The 20,486-nt window shown below is 41.6% G+C and overlaps 1 protein-coding gene across 1 annotated transcript in view; it reads left to right on the forward strand.

Annotated features, from left to right (window-relative positions):
- LOC109921235 overlaps positions 1 to 20,053 on the forward strand; it is a 35,352-nt gene extending 15,299 nt beyond the window's left edge. Inside the window, exons 2-8 of the mRNA XM_048612502.1 lie at positions 2,350 to 2,562; positions 4,330 to 4,412; positions 8,011 to 8,172; positions 11,547 to 11,628; positions 14,090 to 14,264; positions 17,040 to 17,089; positions 19,705 to 20,053. Coding sequence (XP_048468459.1) covers positions 2,350 to 2,562; positions 4,330 to 4,412; positions 8,011 to 8,172; positions 11,547 to 11,628; positions 14,090 to 14,264; positions 17,040 to 17,089; positions 19,705 to 19,892 — 953 coding nt within the window. The 3' untranslated portion in view covers positions 19,893 to 20,053. The remainder of the gene's footprint in view (positions 1 to 2,349; positions 2,563 to 4,329; positions 4,413 to 8,010; positions 8,173 to 11,546; positions 11,629 to 14,089; positions 14,265 to 17,039; positions 17,090 to 19,704) is intronic.
- Positions 20,054 to 20,486: the final 433 nt, after the last annotated feature.

The following is a 20,486-nucleotide window of genomic DNA, read 5'->3' on the forward strand; positions in this document are numbered from 1 at the left end:
TTGGGTCCGGTGACCCAAAACATTAACTCTAATTTCTCTTCACAGATGCTGCCAGATTTGCTGAGCTTTGCCAGCAACTTCTGTTATTGTTTCTGATTTACAGCGTCCGCAGTTCTTTTGGTTTTTATAATCACAGTGGAGCTGGGGATCTGGGACTTGCTGCCTGAAAGGCAAGTGGAAGCAGATTTGATAGTAACTTTCAAAAGGGGGATTTGGTTAAATTCCCAAAGGGGTAAAAGTGGTCAAGGTTATCGGGAAAGAGCGAGAAGGACTGGAACTGGTTTTTCAAAGAATTTGCTGAATGGGATCTTACTGTACTGTATGGTTCTATGCAATGGATTCTTTCAGTTCTTAGAGAAGAGAAGTTGGAAAGGAGAATTGAGAGTGGTGTCCAAAGTAAAGAGGACTGAGGACAGAAATGATAGGGAGAAATTGTTCCCATTGGTGGAAGGGTTGACAACCAGAAGACATTGATTTGACTGGGGGAGGCAATTGCCTAGTGGGATAATATGGCTAGACTATTAGTCCTGTGAGCGAACTAATGTTCTGAGGCCCTGGGTTCAAATTCAACCACAGCATGTATTGGAATTTGAATTTGTACTCAAATTTAATAAAAATCTTGATTAAGAGACTAATAAATGACTACAACACCGTCATTGATTGTTGTAAAAGTCCACCTGGTTCACTAATGTCCTTTAGAAACTGCCATCCTCACCTGGTATCGCCTACATGTGATTCCAGACCCACAGCAAAGTGGTTGCCTGCTAACTGCCCTCTGAGCAATTAGCCAGCAGTATCATCATCCTGTGAATGCATAAAGAAAATGCTGATGAATGAAAAGACAGGAGGGAAAGGAAGGCTTTTTACAATGTGAGTGGTTAGATTTTGCAAATGCGTTGCCTGAAAATGTGGAGGAAGCACATTTCAGTTGTGCATTTCCAATGGGAATTCCATAATTTCTGAATAGAAAAAAAATTGCAGGCCACAGTGAGGATGTGGACAAGTAGGACTAGGTGAGTTGCATTTGGAGAGAGTCAGCACAGAAACAGTGGGCTGAATAGCCTCCTTCTGTGCTACAGATCTTTTATGAATCTATGATACTGCAGTTCCTTAGTGTCTGTTAGAAGGATTACACTGTCACTGAGATTTTCTCTAAGTATAGGCCTGGGAGTGTTATCTGGTCACTAACGCAGTTGCCTTTCTCCCAGTGAGAAGTGAGTGAGGTTCATAGAATCATAGAATAGAATCCCTACAGCGTGGAAACAGGCCCTTCGGCCCAACAAGTCCACACCGACCCTTGGAGCATACCACCCAGACCAATCCCCCTGTAACCCATCTAATCTACACATCCCTGAACACTATGGGCAATTTAGCATGGCCAATCCACCTAGCCTGCACATCTTTGGATTGTGGGAGGAAACCAGAGCACCCGGACGAAACCCACGCAGACACAGGGAGAATGTGCAAACTCCACACAGACAGTCGCCCGAGGGTGGAATCGAACCCAGGTCTCTGGCGCTGTGAGGCTGCAGTGCTAATCACTGAGCTACCATGCTGCCCCTAATTCTCTTCAGGCCTAATTCACTCAACCATTTCTTCTTCTTGTCACCCCCTGGGAGGGGCAGATTGTGCCCTCAGTGTTAGTTAGTTACATCTCCAGTGTCCTCTCATTAGTGTCAGCTCATCGACCCAGGTCCTTTATGATTTATAAGCTCTAGTTTGGTGATGTCGATCATTGACTACAGTGGAATCTCGTAACCTGAGAGTACTCAATAAATCAGATGCAGCCAAGTTCAAATGAGATGAAATAGATAAATAAATTCAGATGAGATTTGATAGGGTAAACAGAGTAAAGATTTTTCCACCTATCCAAACTAGGGTCTATAAACGTAGGAATCCTCATCCAGGGAACAGCCAGAATGTAGAATTCACTCATATAGGGAACAGTTGATGTGAATCGTTTGGTGAAACTGGATTAACGTGGATGAGGAATCGTAATGCCATGAAGATGAGATGAAGAGGGGTGGGTGAAGGCTCATGTAGAGCATAAATGCTGACATAGATTAGTTGGGGTGGTACTGTTTCTGTGTTGAAAATCTGATAGAATTCTACATACAGGTGCCTCATCACAATACTCCATCATGATGTGGTGTAGGGTGGGCTTGATAGACCAGCTAGTCCTTTCCTTACCTGATAACATAGTATATTTGTGTAGGGTCTCTTCACAACCATGACTTCATATGCTGACCTCTGTCTTAGTGTTACAATAACTTTTCAGCCAGACTATTATTACCACCTAAAATGCAAGTTCCAAAACTCACTGAGGTGACACCACTGACTGTGTTGCAGGTCTGAATGATGCACCTGTCTGTAAGGTGGATGATTTTGTTCCGTGTAGCAAAGAACCATCCAAACCACCAACACCAAAACAAGAGTTCATCAAACCGTTGCGGCCAATCACTGCGAATATTCCTATAACCGTTCCTTATCCAGCACATGTCATCACAGGAGTACCACAACCACCTTGTAAAGACGAAACACAACCTGATATCAGCTTTTTATGTAAGTATTAATGGATGTATCAATTCAAATTTATTTCCAGTTTAATTTGGGGATGGAACGAGCACTTAGGCAGGAGCAGGATCCTCTTCTTACAGACTGTAGGAAGAAGTAAAGTTCTTCCAATGGACTAGTTCAGCAACTAAGAACCCCAGAGTCCAGCAAGACCATTTTTCATAATTTCTTGACTTGATTTGATTTTGTATTGCCACGTGTACCGAGATACAGTGAAAAGTATTGTTTTGCGTGCTAACCGGACAAATCATACCTTACGTAAGTACAAAAGGGTAATAGAACAGAATGTAGAACACAGTGTTACAGCTACAGAGATGTTGCAGAGAACAATCAATTCTAATATATGAGAAGTCTGTTCATAATTTAGAATTAGAATTTATTGTCACATGTACTCAGGTATAGGAATACAGGAGTACAGTGAAGAGTGTAGAAAGTCACCATTCTCTGGCAACATTTTGTTACAAAAATCAGAATTAAAAAGCAACAGCAGAAATAAAAGAAACAGAGCCAAAAGGAAAGAAAAATGTCTGGATCTAAAGAAAGAAAAAAGTCTGATAACAGCAAGGAAGAAGCTGTTCTTGAATCTGTTGGTACGTGTTTTTAAACCTTTGTGTCTTCTGCCTGATGGAAGAGGTTGGAAGAGGGTGGAGAAGAGTATAACTGGGGTGGGAAGGGTCTTTGATTAAGTTGGCTGCTTTCCAAAGGTAGCAGAAAGTATAGATGGAGCTCAAATCCAAATTTTTAGCAGTATTCCTGGTGGGAAAGTCTCAAACAAAGGGATATAACCTTCAAATCAGAGCTTGGAAATTGAGATCTGGCAAGAAATTAGGAAAAATATCTTCAAGTAAAAAGCGGTATAGTAGAGTGTGAAACTCTCTATAGTAGAGTGTGAGAGTTTCACACTCTACTATACCGCTTTTTACTTGAAGATATTTTTCCTAATTACTTACCAAAGGTGGCAACTCAATCATTTAAAATCTGAAATCAAGCCAAAGGAATTTCAAGGTACAGAACATCGACAATCTTCCACCTTGTTCCCTTTGTGGCTTTTGTAACAAAACAGTTTTAAACAAGTTGGTTTTGTTACTGTTGGTAAATTGCTTTAGAATCCATGCTTATTACTCAGAAAATGAGAGTTGAAAATAAAAACAATCTTTTTAATACAGAGAAATTGTTGACTGAATTTTATAATGATTAAATTTAATTATAAAATGGAACATTTAAGTATTGAGTTAAAACACAGGGGATGAAATTGAGGACTCAAAGGATCAAGTATAGCAGGAAATCAGAAAATAAAACCAAAATTATTAAGATTACTGTTATGTTCAATTGTTTTGTGTTTGATTATGCCATTCTGGCAACTGATCCATGCTCATTGTGCTTGATTGGTTAAGACTGGGTATGGACTCAGAGGAAAAAGTACAGAGACACAACAGAAGCTGCTAGCAGCTGAACCGTGATGCTGAGAATGTAAAATATTTTATAAAACTCAGTGTATAAAGTTCCAGCACAATTCAAATTAGTGCCATCTCTACATTGCTTTGAGGAAAATTGAACATATAAAAAATTCACAGCAGTTAATAGAAAATGGAAGAGTAAATTGCCTGATTTAACTCATGTTCTGTTTCAATGTGTGAGATGTTAAATGTCAAGAAAGTGCCCAGTCTAGATTAAACTGAAAATAGTTTAAGTGCAAATTGGACCAAACTAATTCCTTAGTTGGAGACCCATGGAGACCTTTGCTGTTTTGTACAGACTCTCAAGCTTGGCGAGAAGAACTGAGGGACCTAACAGCGAGGGTAGAATTCACTCCAGAACCAACTTCAGAAGCAAAAGAGGTGATGGGTCATCTGACGTCAATCTATTGAATGTAAAGCTGGTAAAAAAAAAATCTATGGATGCCTCATGGGGAACAGCAATGGGGCCAGACTGCAGGACTCAATGTATTCCTGTCTCTGGGAGATTTTCCCCGGGCTGGGGTCCATGTGGCACAGGCTCCTGTGACAGGTAACTTAATCGAGGTAGTTGAAATTTCTGAACTAAGTGGCACTGCAGTTTTACAGAGGGCACGTATGCTGTGCCAGGGCTCTAGCAATGGCTCAGCATTGACAGGTATGTTGGAGTCTGCTGTCAATGCCACTCTCACCAAACCACGAGGCTAAAGCTGCTGCTCAGGCATATCAAAAGTGGAGGGCAATCCTGCTCCACGCTGAGGTAATCAAACCTTAGAAGCCTTTCAAAAGATCCACCCATTAAAGGTGCTGACCAGATTTCCCACTGCTTCAGTGGTGCCCAACTCTCCTAGTGACACTGCCATCCAGTCCTGCAGGTACCTGTTTTTGCACCCTGTCTGCCTCTGGGTACTGTAGCCTGCCTACATTGGGTGGGAATTGTGAAGATGACTTGGTAATTTTCCACCTCCTGCAAGATCCCAATGCAGACCACAGGATGCGAGATACTTCCCATGAGTGGGCTTGGAACCTGAGAACTTTTAAAAGTGGAGAAGATTTGTAACTCCACAATCTCTGTAAAATCCACATGAAAAAGAGTCATACCAGACTTAAAACATTAACTCTGTTTCTCTCTTCACAGGTGATATCAGATCTGCTGAGTTTTTCCAGCAACTTCTCTGTTTGTTTCAGGCTCCTCATTACATTAGTCATTTTGAAAAAAAGGAGGAGGAATTGTAACCAAAGGTGCCAGATTGTGGTTGCAAAGCTGCCAGGGTTGTTCAAGATTTATCAGCAGGGCAATGTTGTGGGCACAAATCAGGAGAAAAACCATCAGATTAAGTTATTTCTAATCAAAATGTTTAGAGTGCTGTTATTGGTTAAGTCAGTGCATTGGACATGGGACTGTTACACTGATGTTGGGAATTGCTAATCAGATGATGAAGAGTCACTTTGTTCTGATTGAGTGTAGGAAGGCAGGATAGATGGATGACCAACAGTGGGGGAGGGGCAGTGGGAGACAGGAGATCGAGTGACAGACTCTCCAGGAATCGATCCAGAATTGGCAACGTGACTGAGATTGTTCCATTCACTTTTTATTTTAGAACTGCAAGTAAGATTGTTTCCCAAAATATTTTTTTAAAATAAAAATTAGGCTATTATTTTACATTTCACACACTGGTTTCTAGTTTTCATTTTGAACAATTTTGTTTTGCTGTTATAATTCATGTGGTTAAATTATTTGAAAATCGAGAACTCCTAACAAAATGGAATTGTCATTGGGCATTCTTCTCGAATACGTTCAGTGTTAAAAGGTGGAAATGAATATAGTAAACTCATGGAAACCATAAAACTAAAATATACACTGCAGTAGGGGTCAAGAGTTAGATTTTTGTAAAGGCACTGCAATATCCACATGGGTATGATAAAGGGCTGAAACATACCAGAAATCAGCGAAGTGTCAATTTTTGGTGAATTTCTCTTTGTGAGATTTCTCACACTGCCTTTCCAGACACACCTCATGACCCATGTGCCATGCCCCAATGGTGCCCTGTCTGTTATATTCTCCTACTCAAGAACTCCTGGTGCTGGCACCATCCTTAAAGCCCAGCCATGTACGCGATCTAGTGCCAGCAGTCTGCAACTGCCATGTATGGTTTGTTTTATTTGCCCTGGAAACTCTGGAGGATGGTTGGCATCCCACTTTGCCAATGGGAACCTGGAGGTCCTGCTGTAAAGGAGAAGTATGCAGCCACTGTCCGTAGAGCGTGCCCTGAGATACTGGTGACTGATGGAGGCTTGGAGCAGTGAGCTGGAGTCTCCAGGTCACTGATGATCTTGTCTTGCTGTTCAAAGGTCGTTTGGAAAATAGGACTTTGTGTTCTTGATGGCAGGAAGCTCTTCGGTGTCGATCCCAGGCAGTTCTCCTGACTTTCTCACCAATGCCTACATTGTTCATGGGTTGGGAAGATTCTGTCCAAAGACTTGATGGACACCAAATTGATGGCAGGGCCTAAAGGGTTAAATCCTGAGGTTCAATTGCATTAATTTGGGTGTTGCATCCATGCGTTTAGAAAGTTAAGGGGAGAACTAACTGAGGTGTTTAATGATGTGGTTAATATAGAGAAACTGTTATCAAGGGGACACAATATTAAAATTAGAGTCAAATGGCTCAGTGAAATCAGGAAGCATATTTTGTTACATAAACTGTGGTGTTAAAAATAGAATTTTGTTCCCTAAAAATGCCACAAAGCTGAATGCAATCTATTTTTCTTATGTAAGGGTATCAAGAGAGCGATCCTTGGGCAATTTGATAAAACTTTTCATATTATTAAGGGAGGGGAGAGAAAAATATTTTTCTGTTGGTTGGAGAGTATAGAATGAGGGAACATAGTCTGAATATTAGAACAGACATTTTTGGAGCCAGGTTAGACAACACATCTGTGGTATAATGAGAAAAGCAAATAGGGTACATTAACCTTTTTCGCAAGAGTACAGGCACAAAGGCAGTATTGTCTGCAGTCTGGTCCTCATGTCTGATGATAATATACTTGTCACAGAGGGAGTGCAGTGGAGGTTCACCAATCAGGTTCTTGGGATGGTGGGACTGCCCTATTATAAGGCCCTCTCTCCATGCTGTTAAACTCTATCACTATGTTGATGACTCCAATGTTTCCACGCCCAATGATAATGAGATGGTGGTGTATATCATGATGTATCTGCGTAGAAAAAAGGGAATTGTCTGTACCAGTGAGAGCTTTATTTAGAGAGAACAGGGTTCTGTACAGTGCTTGAAATGTAAGAGTTGCAGAGTCAGACAGCAGGTAGATGAGGGGGAAATATCACAGACCAGAGACAAGGATAGTCATCTCTCCAACATGCAGAGAAGAGCCCAAGCTACAAGCTTCATGGGAGTACAAACCAATATCTACAACATAAAGGGTGGGAGAAGTCCAAAACTCTCTTCTGCCAAGCACATCCTTTGCTAGAACAGCTATTTATTTTAAGTCTGAGATTGATAAGATATCTGTCATCAAAAATATAAAGGTGTATGGGTGAAGGCGGGTGTATGGAGTTTACTCCTGATCAGCTATAATTACATTGATTGATGAAATTGGACTCAATGAGCAAATGGCCTCTTGATGTCCCGGTGTTGCTGATATGATTCAAATGTGGATAAAAGGCTTTGGGTTCCAGATTGGCCATAAACTTAATAAATTATCTATTATTGTTCCAATTGTTGATCTAATATTGTTCCAATGTTCCTAATCATAGCACAAAAGAGGGCACTAATAAGTAGAGAGAACTCTCAATGTGGAGAGTGACTCATCTATGAATTTTTATTTTTCTCTGGGCCAAATGATAAAATAATTAACATTTCTGTAATATTCTCAAATTGGGGTATGGCTGGATTACGATTAAATCTACACAACCTTCAGCAGCAAGCGGATAAACACTGTTTTTACAATGTGGTTTCTTTATATAGGAGGAGAATGCAAAATGGGTAACCCAGTATCCTGCTGAGAAGGGGAGTTTGTGCACTTCTCCAATAAGACCTAAATCCCGGCCTGCCTCCAGACCGGGTTCACGTGCTGGGGCCAGTGAATGCGCTCGACCCACCCTGACAGTGGCTGAACGTGAAGTTCTAGTGAGTAGCTGCAGAAATTGTAATGTAGCATATTTGTTAAGGCCACTCCTGCAGTACCTCCCAAACTCGGTAACAAGGCAGCAGATATACGGGGACACCACCAACTGCCAAGTTCCCTTCCAAGCCAAGCCCCATCCTGACCTGGAAACATACCACCATTCCTTCAGTGTTGCTGGGTCAAAATCCTGGAATTCCCTCCCTGGTGTCATTGTGGGTCAACCCACATCACATGGACTGCAACAGTTCAAGGCAGCTCACCACCACCTTCTCAAGGACAGCTAGAGATTTGGGCAATAAATGCTGGCCTAGCCAGTGATATCAATGTACCATGTTTGAAGAATAATTTCCTACTTATCTGGTCTCAGCGCAATCAACTGCATCAGTGTTTCAGTGAATTGCACTCCAGTCTCTGGGTCAAAAGATTATGGGTTCAAGTACAATGCTCCTGAAACTTGATGACATATCCAGGCTGAGACAAACAACCCCCACCCCAGTGCAGAACTGATTGGCTACTGTACTGTCAATGCAGTTTTCCAGACTGGAGGACTGTTGCCAGCGCTGTTTCACAGCGTTTGCTGCTCGGTCTACTTTGGTTTACCGTTTATATAAATGATTTAGATAAGAATATAGAAGGCACAGTTGGTGAGTTTGCAGATGACACCAAAATTAAAGGTATAGTGGACAGTGAAGAAGGTTATCTAAGATCACAAAGAGATCTTGATGTTAATGGGCTGAGAAGTGGCAGATGGAATTTAATTTGGATAATGCAAGGTATTACATTTTGGTAAAACAAACGAGGGCAGGACTTATACAGTTAAAAGTAGGGTCTTGGGTAGTGTTGTAGAATAGAGAGACCTGGGGATTCAGGAACATAATTCTTTGAAGTTTGCATCATATATAGATAGGGTAGTTAAGAAGGCATTTAGCGCACTTGTCTTCATTGTTCAGACCTTTGAGTATAGGAGTTGGAACGTTATGTTGAGGTTGTACAAGACATTGATGAGGCTTCTTCTGGAGTACTGTGTTCAGTTTTGGCCACCCTGTTATAGAAAGGATATTATTAAGCTGGAGGGGGTTCAGACGACATTTATCAGGATGTTGCCAGGAATGGAGGGTTTGATTTATAAGGGGGGAGCTGGATAAGCTGGAACTTTTTCACTGGAGTGTAGCAGGTTGAGGGTTGACCTTATTGAGGTTTATAAAATCATGAGGGGTATAGATAACGTGAATGGCAAGTGTCTTTTCCTTGGGGTGGGGGATTTCAAGACTAGGAGGTATATTTTTAAGGTGAGAGGAAAAAGATTTAAAACAGACATGAGGGGCAACTGTTTTACACAGAGAGTCATTCGCGTGTAGAATGAACTGCCACAGGAAGTGGTAGACGTGGGTACAATTACCAATTTTAAAAGACATTTGGATAAGTACATGAATAAGAAATGTTTGGAAGGATATGGGCCAAGCGCACGCTGGTGGGACTAGTTTAGTTTGGGATTATGGTTGGCATGGACTGGTTGGACCGAAGGGTGTGTTTCCGTGCTGCATGACTGTATAACACTTACAGGTGAGACAATAATCCAAAATCCTGTCTGCCTCTCAGTAGATCTGAGAACTGTTTTACAGATGCCAGTTATTATAGTACAGAGTATCACCATTTGTTTTAGCCTGCACCTTTAGTGTACAGTCAAATGGAATATTTGGAACAAGCACGTATCAAACTTGATTCATTAGCTTCTTCACCCTACATTAACATGAGTGATGTCATATTAAAATTAAGTACGTTTTCCAAATTCCAGTGACCAATAAATATCCTGCTTACCACCTCAGCTTTGTATCTATAAGACTACAGAGCAGAAGTAGGCCATTCAGTCCATCAAGTCTGAGCCTCCGTTCAATGAGATCATGGCTATCTGATTATCATCGACTCTTTTTGCCTGCCCTTTCCCATAACACTTGATTGCTTGCTGAGTATAAATTTGTGTTTCAGCCTTGAATATGACCCAGAATCAACAGTCCTGTGCGATAAAGAATTCCATAACTACCCACTGACAGAAAAAACATACCTCATCTATGTATTTACATGTGCAACATCTTACTCTGCGTGTAATGCTTTTTGGTTCTAGACTCTTCCAAAAGGGGAAACAACCTTTCCCCATCTACTTTGTCAAGTTGCCTCCACTTTATTTCCCTGTTCACTCTTGGAATGAGAGAAGCAATCTGGGCATTTTTTTTAACTGCCCATATGATGGGTGACAAATGTGAGTTTCTGTCATAGACTTATAAAGATATTATGGTGCAGAAGGAGACCATTTGACCCATCAGGGCCATGCAGATTCTCTGCAAAGCAGTCCCTCAGTGCCAGTTTCCCAGATTTTTTCCCGTCGCCCTGCAAGATTATTTCCGTCAAATGTCCCTCCACTTTTCTAATGAACTTTTTGACCATCTCCACACCCAACACCCACATAGGCTGTGAGGTCCAGGTCTTCATTACTCACTGCGTAAAAATGTTCTTCCTCACCTCCCTCTGTGTCTTTTGCAGAAAACTTTCAAACCTGTTCCCCAGTATTTGTCCAATCAGTCAATAAGTGCAGCTTTTTTCTGATTAACTAATACCCTTGTTGTAACCTTGTTCACCTCCTTCAGATGTACTCCTCAATCTCCTTTGTTCCAAGGACAAGCATCCCATATTCTGCAGACTAAACCTGGAGCTAAAATCCCTTATTCTGGGAACCATTCTGGTTAATTTTCTCAGCAGCCTGTCAATGACCTTCACATTCTTCCTGAAGTATTGTCACCAGAATTGAATGCCATCCTCTAGATGAGGTCTAACACGACTCTGTAAAGGTTCTGCATAACTTTACTGAAGAGAATTCTCTAAATTAGGATTGGAAAGGAGAAATGTAGATGTTGGAAAGGAAGAACAAAACATCTCTGGTCTGGGTATATGGTCACCACAAACAATGATGCCAGTTGTCTTGGATTCCCTTTTTCCCACCGCACCTTACTGTTATTGTCCTGTCCCCAGTCCCTTCCTGCCAGTCAAACAACTTCTTGCAAATTCTCTCACAGGTTGTGAGCGTCACTGGCAAGACCAACATTTGTGGCCCATCCCTAAATGCCCCTGAACTGAGTGTATTGTTAGGTCATTTCAGTGGGCAGGTAAGAGTCAACCAGAATGCTATGGGTCTGGAATCACATGTAGGCCAGATCAGATGAGGACAGCAAATTTCCATCCGCAAAGGGCACTAGATAATAGATGTCCGGCTTGTGGAGGAGGACTGTTTGAGTGTAAATTGTACACCTTTCTTGTTAGTGTCAATGAAGCAACGATCCACACTATTTAACTAAATCTTTGCAATGTACTGCCCTTCACGTAGGTCCTGGAGCTACTGTCCCAGATCTTACAAACTGATTCACTCCAAGCTGTACAGCAGTGGTTACTCATAACAGGACAAAAAGGTTAGTGAAGCAGCCCTGATTATTATATAGTATAACCTTCTCGACTGCTTACATTTTAGTGAGATTTTGCTTTGTATAAATTGGCTGCCGTGCTTTAAATGAGTTTGCTTTGAAAAACACCTTTCCATTCACTGCCCAGGTGACCTTGGTACCAGCTTGGTTCACCTTCCAGTTGATCCAAGATGTTATACAAAGTTCAGGACAGTGTACACAAGGGATACTTTACGGTTCCTAACTTTCAAGCGTAATATTACAACCCCTGTAGAGACCAATGACTTGTGGAAAGAGATTTGAACTTCGAATTGACATCTGAAAGAATAACCAGCAAGATTTTACATTTTAAAACCTTTAATGACTGAAAGCATCACTGGCTAAACTTTTGTTTTTTCTGAAAGTAAAAGGTATCTATAATAAATGTTCCCCTTTCCACACTCTCCATGGAATTACCGTCTTTAGAGTGAACATTCCATAGTTGTTCCCAGTTTCCATTGGAATCTTTTGCATCATACAGCATGGAAACAGGCCAATTGGCCCAACTCATCCATGCAGACCTGGTTTCCTAAACTGAATTAGTCTCATTTGCCTACATTTGGCTCATATTCTTCTAAATCATTGGACAGAGTACATAGTGTAAACGGAGCTTACTTAGAATGAGGTATTTTAGCATGGACACATCTACTCATCAGGATAAAATATCCTGTGAGCAAGGGATAACAGCAAAATGCTGGAGATCTGAAACAAAAACATAGAATGCTGGAGAAACTTAGCAGGTATGGCAACATCCTTGGAGAGAGAATCAGAGTTAACATTTTGGGTCCATTTATCCCAATGCAGACATGATGGGCCAAATGGTCTCATTCTGCACCATAATGCTTCTTTGATTTACTGAGTAATAAGCTCAAGGACCACCTTCAGGCACTTTGCCTCAGTTTTCTGAGTTCCTTAAATCCTCCACAAGCAGCAAAGCCTTTTCTGATGATTCTTCTTCCCTCTGGTCATGCCTGGACAAATCTGGAATCTATAGAAGACAACACGATGTGTCTCTTCAATTTGAGATTGTCTCTCTCCCGCATCTGGCTATAGTAGCTCACAAAGCCAAGCAGCTCTCTGTTGGCTACACAGAACCTCCTGTCTGTGATATTGATTAGGGAAGCCTGTAACCTGATCTTAAACATGGCAACATCAAATATATTAACCTTGCATTCAGGTGGAAATGTCAATGAGATATTTTTGCCCCTTCTACTTCACTTTCATACTTAATAACAAATGGACAACTTATTGTTCAACCTGCAACAGATGACTCTTTTCTAGGGACTTTAGGAGCTACAGAGTCTCCTTATTGCAAACCAAGAGAGTGCTGCCATTGTCTGCAAGTGTAAATATCTTCCCCATTTATTCTCAGTAAGACAATCTAAGTCTTCCGTTGACCCAAAACAATCAGTCCTCTCCCCACCCTGACTTACTGTCAGGCAGACTTCGGACAGATCAAATGGCTCCCTTCATTTCCCCTAAATTTAAAGCTACACTCCCCAAATAAATCACACAATCATAACAAACATGCAACTGTGATAGTTCTTCTGATTTCCTGTTGTAACATTGATGGAAGGTAAATGGATAGGGTTAAGGTTGGAAAAATTGGGTTGTAGAAATAGTCGGCAGATACACGTCACTGCCCTCAGGCTTGAATTGTTTTTCTTACTTCAAATCTGTTTCTTCGCTGGTTTCCTTTCTCTGATAATTTCCGCCATCTGCTCCTGAATTTTGTCCCTTCCGGGTGTTTGACAGGACACTCTGCATTTACCCAGATGGGCAGCGATCACTCAAGTGCTTGACGCTACCTAAGACAAAGCAGAGCCTTGTCCCAACAATTTCAGCCATCTGGCCCTGAACTCTGGAGTTCCCTCCCCACCTCCCTTTGTCCTCTTTTAAGATGCTACGAAGAAAGCTACCTCTTGGACAAAGATTTTTGACACTTTGCCAAATGCTTCCTTCTTTGGCTTAGTGTAAATGTTTTGTCTGATTAAATTCCTGTTTTGGACATTTTTCTAGGATCTAATTCCACTTCCTTGAGTATCCCCTGTTCTAATCATTTCATCATTAGTGGTCATGCCTCAAGCTGCCTAGATCATAAGCTCTGAACTCTTTTCCTTATCTTCCATCTTCTCTCATATACTCTTTACCTCTCCTCTTAAAATGGTTCTTAAAATATCCCTCTTTGATTAAGGTTTTGGCTTTGTATCACCTTAAGAGTGTGGTACCTAATTTGGCTGATAGACCTTTATGACGTGCTTTGGGACATTTCATGATGCTAAAGCACCTCATTGTTGTAATTTTGCTTTTCCTTTCAGTTTCTTTATCCCCAGAGGATTCCAAGGCCAGCTGTTAAAGTTTGGCTAAAACATCAGGGATCATTTATTTGCCAGTTTAGTTTCCCTTCAACCTGTGTTTCACTCTGCTTTAGACAAAGACATGGTGTTGGATTTGCTTCGAATGGCTGTGGCTAATATGAAGTTCAATAGTTCAAACACTTCAACCTGTGCCACTGGAAAAGATAATTTAACTTCTCGCCAGCCAGCTGAAGAAACAGAAGTGGATATATTCCGAGCGCAGTCTGCATGTGAGAGGCGCCGTGCCAGGTCTGATTTAATTCTGATTTCTTTGGGATACATGATTGATATTTTGAATTTTAATGCAAAAAGTGTTTGCTGTAGTTTTCGATTTCTATTGTTGCGGTTTGTATATGGGTTCTGTTTATGGTCCTTCTGTTGGTTATTTCTGTCAGGTGTTAGCCTTAGCTCATACTTACTGATTCCCACGATGATGGCGTCCAGGCCCACTCCAGTAATGTGAGCACATAATCCAGGCTGACATTCCCACTGCGGTACTGATAAGAGTGTTGTACTGTCTGAGGTGCTGACCTTTGGATGAAATATTAAACCAAGGGTGCTGTCTACTCTCTTGGATAGAGGTGAAAGATCCCGAGACACTAGTTCAAAGATATTCTTGGGACTTCTCCCAGATCCTTTCTCAATATTGATTCCTCAACAAACATTATAAATAGAAGCAGATTATCCTGTCATTACTTCACAGCTGTTTATGGTACCTTGGTGTGGATAAATTGGCACATACTTTCCACATTTCTAAATAATTTTGTTGCCTGCAAAGTGATTTGGGATGTTTTGAGGTTATGAAATATGCTATATTAATGCTAAATAGTCAACTGCAAATAACCCTGATGCCAGTACCAATGCACCCAATCACTTCCTATTCATTGCTTTGTATACTACATTTGGAATAAGTAGACTTCATAAATCATCTTCCAAGTTTGAAAAGCTTTCCAGTCATCAATGGCCTGGGTTCCAGTTAGAGAAACAGGGAAAGAGACTGCAGGATAATGGTTAAGTCCCATCATGCTACGAATCATTAACACCTTCTGACATTCTGACACAACTAAAACTAGGACTGAGCCAACAGGAAATGTACTACCCAACTCTAGATGCATTGTATAGGGTTAATTAATGCAAATTGACCTGCCTGTTTGTACAACCTCAATGCGATCTGTTGGCAGTGCTTATAAGCAAAGGAACCTCCGCAGACCACCCCCACCCACCCAGCATAAACATTTAGTACAAGGTGAATAGCAGAAGCTAGGCTCCCACAATGTAGCAGCAAGCCAGATCAACACAAGGAGAGTGCAGTGGCAGGTGAGATGTAGTGATGTTTTGGGTACAACAATACAGAGAAAGACCCTGCTATGACCACAATAAGAAGACAAGCAGCAGGGGAAGCCTCGCAATGTCAAATGCAGGAGACCAACTGTGGCCTGGTGAGTGATGTATTCTGTTTTAACTGATTTACCATTTGTAGGGATACTGCAGGGGCTCTCCAGCAGTGGAGCTGTCAGAGATAGTACTGAACCAAAAGAGCACTGTAGCTGAAAGAGGGGGACCATATTAAAATGATGCCAATTGCCATTTCACAAGCGAGTCAAAATGGTGTGAAAAGAGGCTCGCTCACACACCAGAAAACTATACTGTCATGGTGCTCCTCCTCCATCACAGAAACTTGTGTTAGAACTGCAGAGAATGTTTACGGTGCAGAAGGAAATCATTTGGCCCATTGTGTCTGTGTTGGTTCTCCCAATGAGCAACACACAGTGTGCTAGTGCAGTCTTCAGCCACCTGAGGAAAAGGGTTTGAGAATAACAACATCAGATCCAACATCAGGCTCATGGTATACAGAGCTGTGTTGGTTCCTGCCCTCCTGTATGGCTCTGGGATGTGGACTGTCTACAGCAGACACTTCAAGGCACTGGAGCAGTACCATCAACGCTGCCTGTGCAAGATCCTGTGAATCCGCTGAGAAGAAAGACGCACCAATAACAGTGTCCTCGATCAGGTAACGTCCCCAATGTCGAAGCACTGACCACCCTTGATCAGCTGTGTTGGGGTGTGCACATTGTCCGCATGACCTACACAAAACTCCCCAAGCAGGCACTCGACTGCTAGCTCCGAAATGGCAGGCAAGCCCCAAGTAGACAGAGGAAATGCTTCAGTGATACCCTCAAGGCCTCACTGGTGAAGTGCGGCATTCTCACCAACACCTTGAAAATCACTGGCCCAAGACTGTCCAACGTGGAGCAGCAGCATCCGGGAAGGTGTTGAGCACCTCAAGACTTTCCTTCGGGGAAAAAGCATAAACCGGGTGAAAGTGTAAGGAGTGTGCTGGCACACCAATGTCCCACCCATCCTTTCCCACGACCACCTTTTGCCCTAAGTGTAGCAGAATCTGCGGAAGCCACATTAGACTGTACAGCCATCTATGGACTGAACCTGAGAGTGAAAGGGAGTGATCATCTGTGAAGAACTGCCAATGATGAATGAGCAGCTCACTTAGTGCCATTCTCTTGCTTTGTCTGCTAACCTTGCACGTTGATCTAGGACTGTGCCAGCAAGATTCTAGGAATGCTCCCTCCTACCTAAGCAACATATTAACATTAATAAAAGATTCTGCTCACGTGTACAAAGACTGACTCACATCTCTCTGTGCAACCTCAATACATTGTAACAATAGAGATAATCTTGAAAGTTAAACCCACTTTTGAAGAATTACCTTAAATCTATTCCCTCTGATTGCCAATCTACTGGAAGTTACCGTTTAGAATTGTCCTATTACAGGAGTTTTATTGAGTTGCATAAATTGTCTTAAACTTAAAAGTTACATTAGAAATAAATAACATATTCTAGCCATATTTAAAATTAGAATGAAGGTAGTAAATCCAACCTTATAAGCACATGAACAGGTCCAATTTATGCTCCAAGCTTTATTAGATTATAAAAAGAAAGTAGAGATGGAAACTTATTTGAGGTTTGCAATGACTAAGGCTGAAATTTATAGTTCTTGTTTCACAGGTCACAATGTCAATGTCAAAGACTGGATTCAATCTTGGAGAAAGAGCCAGGTATGCAGGTTATGAGACAGAGGATTTAGCAACATTTTCTTTTAATAATTGAACTAATTATGAGCTTACTCAAAGCCAGCTATAAATGTGTAAGATATTTTAATAAGTCAACGTTGGTTCATAAAAGATGAAAAGTTATAAACGTCAGATGATAGGGTAGTAAGGACCTCTTTCTAGGGCTAAGAACAAGGGAGTGGGATTAATGGCATAGCCTGTTCAAACAGTACAAACACAATGGGCCAAATGGTCTCTTTTTGTTCTGTGATTTCGAGTGCTTTCCCATATGCTATTGAGCACTGTGAAAGTGGTATTAGCAAACTATTTTCAGGTTTTAGAAGAATTTTTGGACAGAACTGTGATTAAGGAGAAAAATCACTCGGCTTCCAGCTGACTAACATACCTCTCCCATAGTTTGGCACCTCAATGACAACTTTAATATAGGATTATATCTCTCAGGACTGTTCGTCAGTGCACTGAGTATAGGAGGTCATGTTGCAGCTGTACAGGACATTGGTTAGACCACTTTTGGAATACTGTGTGCAATTCCGGTCTCCCTGCCATAGGAAGGATGTTGTGACACTTGAAAGAGTTCTGAAAAGATTTACAAGGATGTTGCTGGGGTTGGAGAGTTTGAGCTGTAGGGAGAGGCTGAATAGGCTGGAGCTACTTTCCCTGGAGCATTGGACGCCAAGGGGTGATCTTATAGAGGTATATAAAATTATGAGGGGCATGGATAGGGTAAACAGACAAGGTCTTTTCCCCAGGGTAGGGGAGCCCAAAACTAGAGGGGAAAAATTGAAAAGGGACCTAAGGGGCAACTTTTTCAAGCAGAGGGTGGTGTGTGTATGGAATGTGCTGCCAGAATGGAGGTTGGTACAATTACAGCATTTAAAAGGCACTTAGATAGGTATATGAATAGGAAATGTTTAGACAGATATGGGCCAAATGCTGACAAATGGGACTAGGTTTATTTAGGATATGTCAACGGCGTGGATGAGTTGGACTGAAGAGTCTGTTTCTGTGCTGTACATCTCCAACTCCATGACATTATGCCAACAAAGAAATATTGAGAGATATAGCCAAAATCTTGACCAAATAAGTAAATCTTAAGGTTTCTGTTCAAGGAGAAGATAGAGCTTCTGAGGGAAAGTTTTGGTAGGAAATCTCCTGAAACAAAATAAGGGAAGGCTAAAGTGATTGCCTTTTCTTCTCCAGCCAAGTTCATCTCTCTTCCCAACAAATGTCTGAAGCTGAACAAGAATTTCTCACTCTTGCTGTCTTACCTGACCCCTAGATGTGCTTCTGACCACAGATCCATGCCATCACTAAGGGTGCCTCCTTCCACCTCAATATCATCACCTGACTCCACTCCTGTCTCAAGTCATTGGCCACTGAAACCTTCATTCATCACCTCCAGACTTAACTGTTCCAACACACTCCTGGCTGTTACCCCATGTGCTCATTTGAGAGCATCCCAAACCCTGTGGCTGTGACCTAACCTGCACTGAGTTCCATTCATCCTTTAGCTCTGTGCTTGTTGACTCTACTTTACTCCTGGTCCAGCAACTGCTTGGAGTTTAAAATGTTTTGAGAATTCTCATCTTTGATTTCTTTGTCTCACACCACCTTATCTCTGCAATCTCCTCTGGCTCCATAACTCAGATCTCTGTGCTTCTCTAATACTGGCCTCTTCAGCAATCCTGTTTTTCATTGGTCTGCTTTTGGCTGTTGAGGCCCTAAGTCTTTGGCATTGCTCCATAACCTTTGTTTCTCTTTCTATAAGATGCTCCTTTAAGACCTGTCTCCAACTATCCTAATATCTTAAAGTGGCTGAGCGTCAAATTTTGTTTGACAGTGCTCTTGAGAAATGCCTTGAAATGTGTTACGGCATTAAAGTGCCATGAAAGTAGTTGTTGTAGAATGGTGGGTAGGAGAAGACAGCAGGGCAGTGGAGATAGTGAGGTGCCTTTGAGAGCAGTAAAGGCAATTGTTTAGTCTACTGGGTTTTTTTAAGAACAGGATTCAGGCATACAAGATTGGGAGGGCTACTGGATACTTTAAAAAAAACACAATTAAAGGAACCTCGCAGCCTTTAACACTGGGTTGGAGCTCCACAGCAGCCATTGCTCTTACCCACTGGTGATGGGAGGGGGCTGGTCACAGCAGTGTTTTTTCCCCTACATCATAGACTTACCAGGTTGCAATGCTTTTAGACCAGTGTATTCACCAAGGCTCCTCTGACAGCACCTTCCAAATTAGATAACCTCTATTATCCTGAAGGACAAGGACAGCAGATACATGGGAACACTAGCACCTGTAAGGTCCCCTCCCACCACATACCATACTGAGGTGGAATTAAATCCTCATTCCTTCACGGTCACTGGGTCAAAATGCTGGAACTCCCGAGCAGCATTGTGGGTATCTCTATACACCAAAGACCACAGGTGGCTCACCAGGAGCTTCTCAAGGGCAGTTAGAGATGGGTAATAAGTGCTGGCCTACACAGTATGAACAAACTACTTGAAATGTATTGTCTATGTATTAGAAATCTGGGTTAGGTTAACAATACTATTATCATGTATTTACCACATTTATTACAACTTCTAATACTTCAGATAGAGAGAGAGATCTCAAAATGCTGGAAGACACCAGGCCACTTTCCTCTGTTCACCATTGTCCACGACCTAAAATTTGCAAAAAGCCAAAAACTCTTGGAGTGCCAAAAAGAGTGCCCAATGTGACGTCTTCGCCCATACTGGATGGGAAGTTGTGCCACAGTAAGACTGATTTATCTAAAACTTAAAACAGAAGAAGACCCCTTGAAAGATTTGTGACAAATAAGCATGCAGAGTTATCAGTAAATTTTTTTGGAGGTAAATGAAGCATCAGTATGTTGGATTAAATTGTGCATCTTCACTAGACTGAATGACAGATTTGTTCAAGCATAATCTACCACACAGAGAAAAATCAGTCATTTAAAGGAGAACTTTAGAGTAATAACAATGAATCTTTAAAAATGTGGTTAGACTAACTCTAGGATTTAAGATTCTTATTAGTGCTGTTACAGTGTTAATGTATAACATGGTCATCCTACAATCTTGGGTACACCACCAGTCTCCATGAATAAAGTATACCCCATTCCCACATGAAGCTCTTACACCACTTACTTCATTGGATTTTTAAAATACCCTTTGTTCAAAAAGGCTGTCTGATCTCCCTTTTTATTTTCAGCTTGCTACATTGTGGCCCCACGCATTTGGTCACTTAATTGAAGTGAGCAATTTACCTTGATCAGTTCAGCAAGTTCTTTCATAATCCTTGAGGAGTCTGGCCAATTTACAGTTTCCTGTTTATCAAGGGAAACATTTCATACCAGACTGACTGGGATTGTGACATT

The sequence above is a fragment of the Rhincodon typus genome, chromosome 1, assembly GCF_021869965.1.
Source record: "Rhincodon typus isolate 14 chromosome 1, sRhiTyp1.1, whole genome shotgun sequence".
Taxonomy (NCBI): Eukaryota; Metazoa; Chordata; class Chondrichthyes; order Orectolobiformes; family Rhincodontidae; genus Rhincodon; species Rhincodon typus.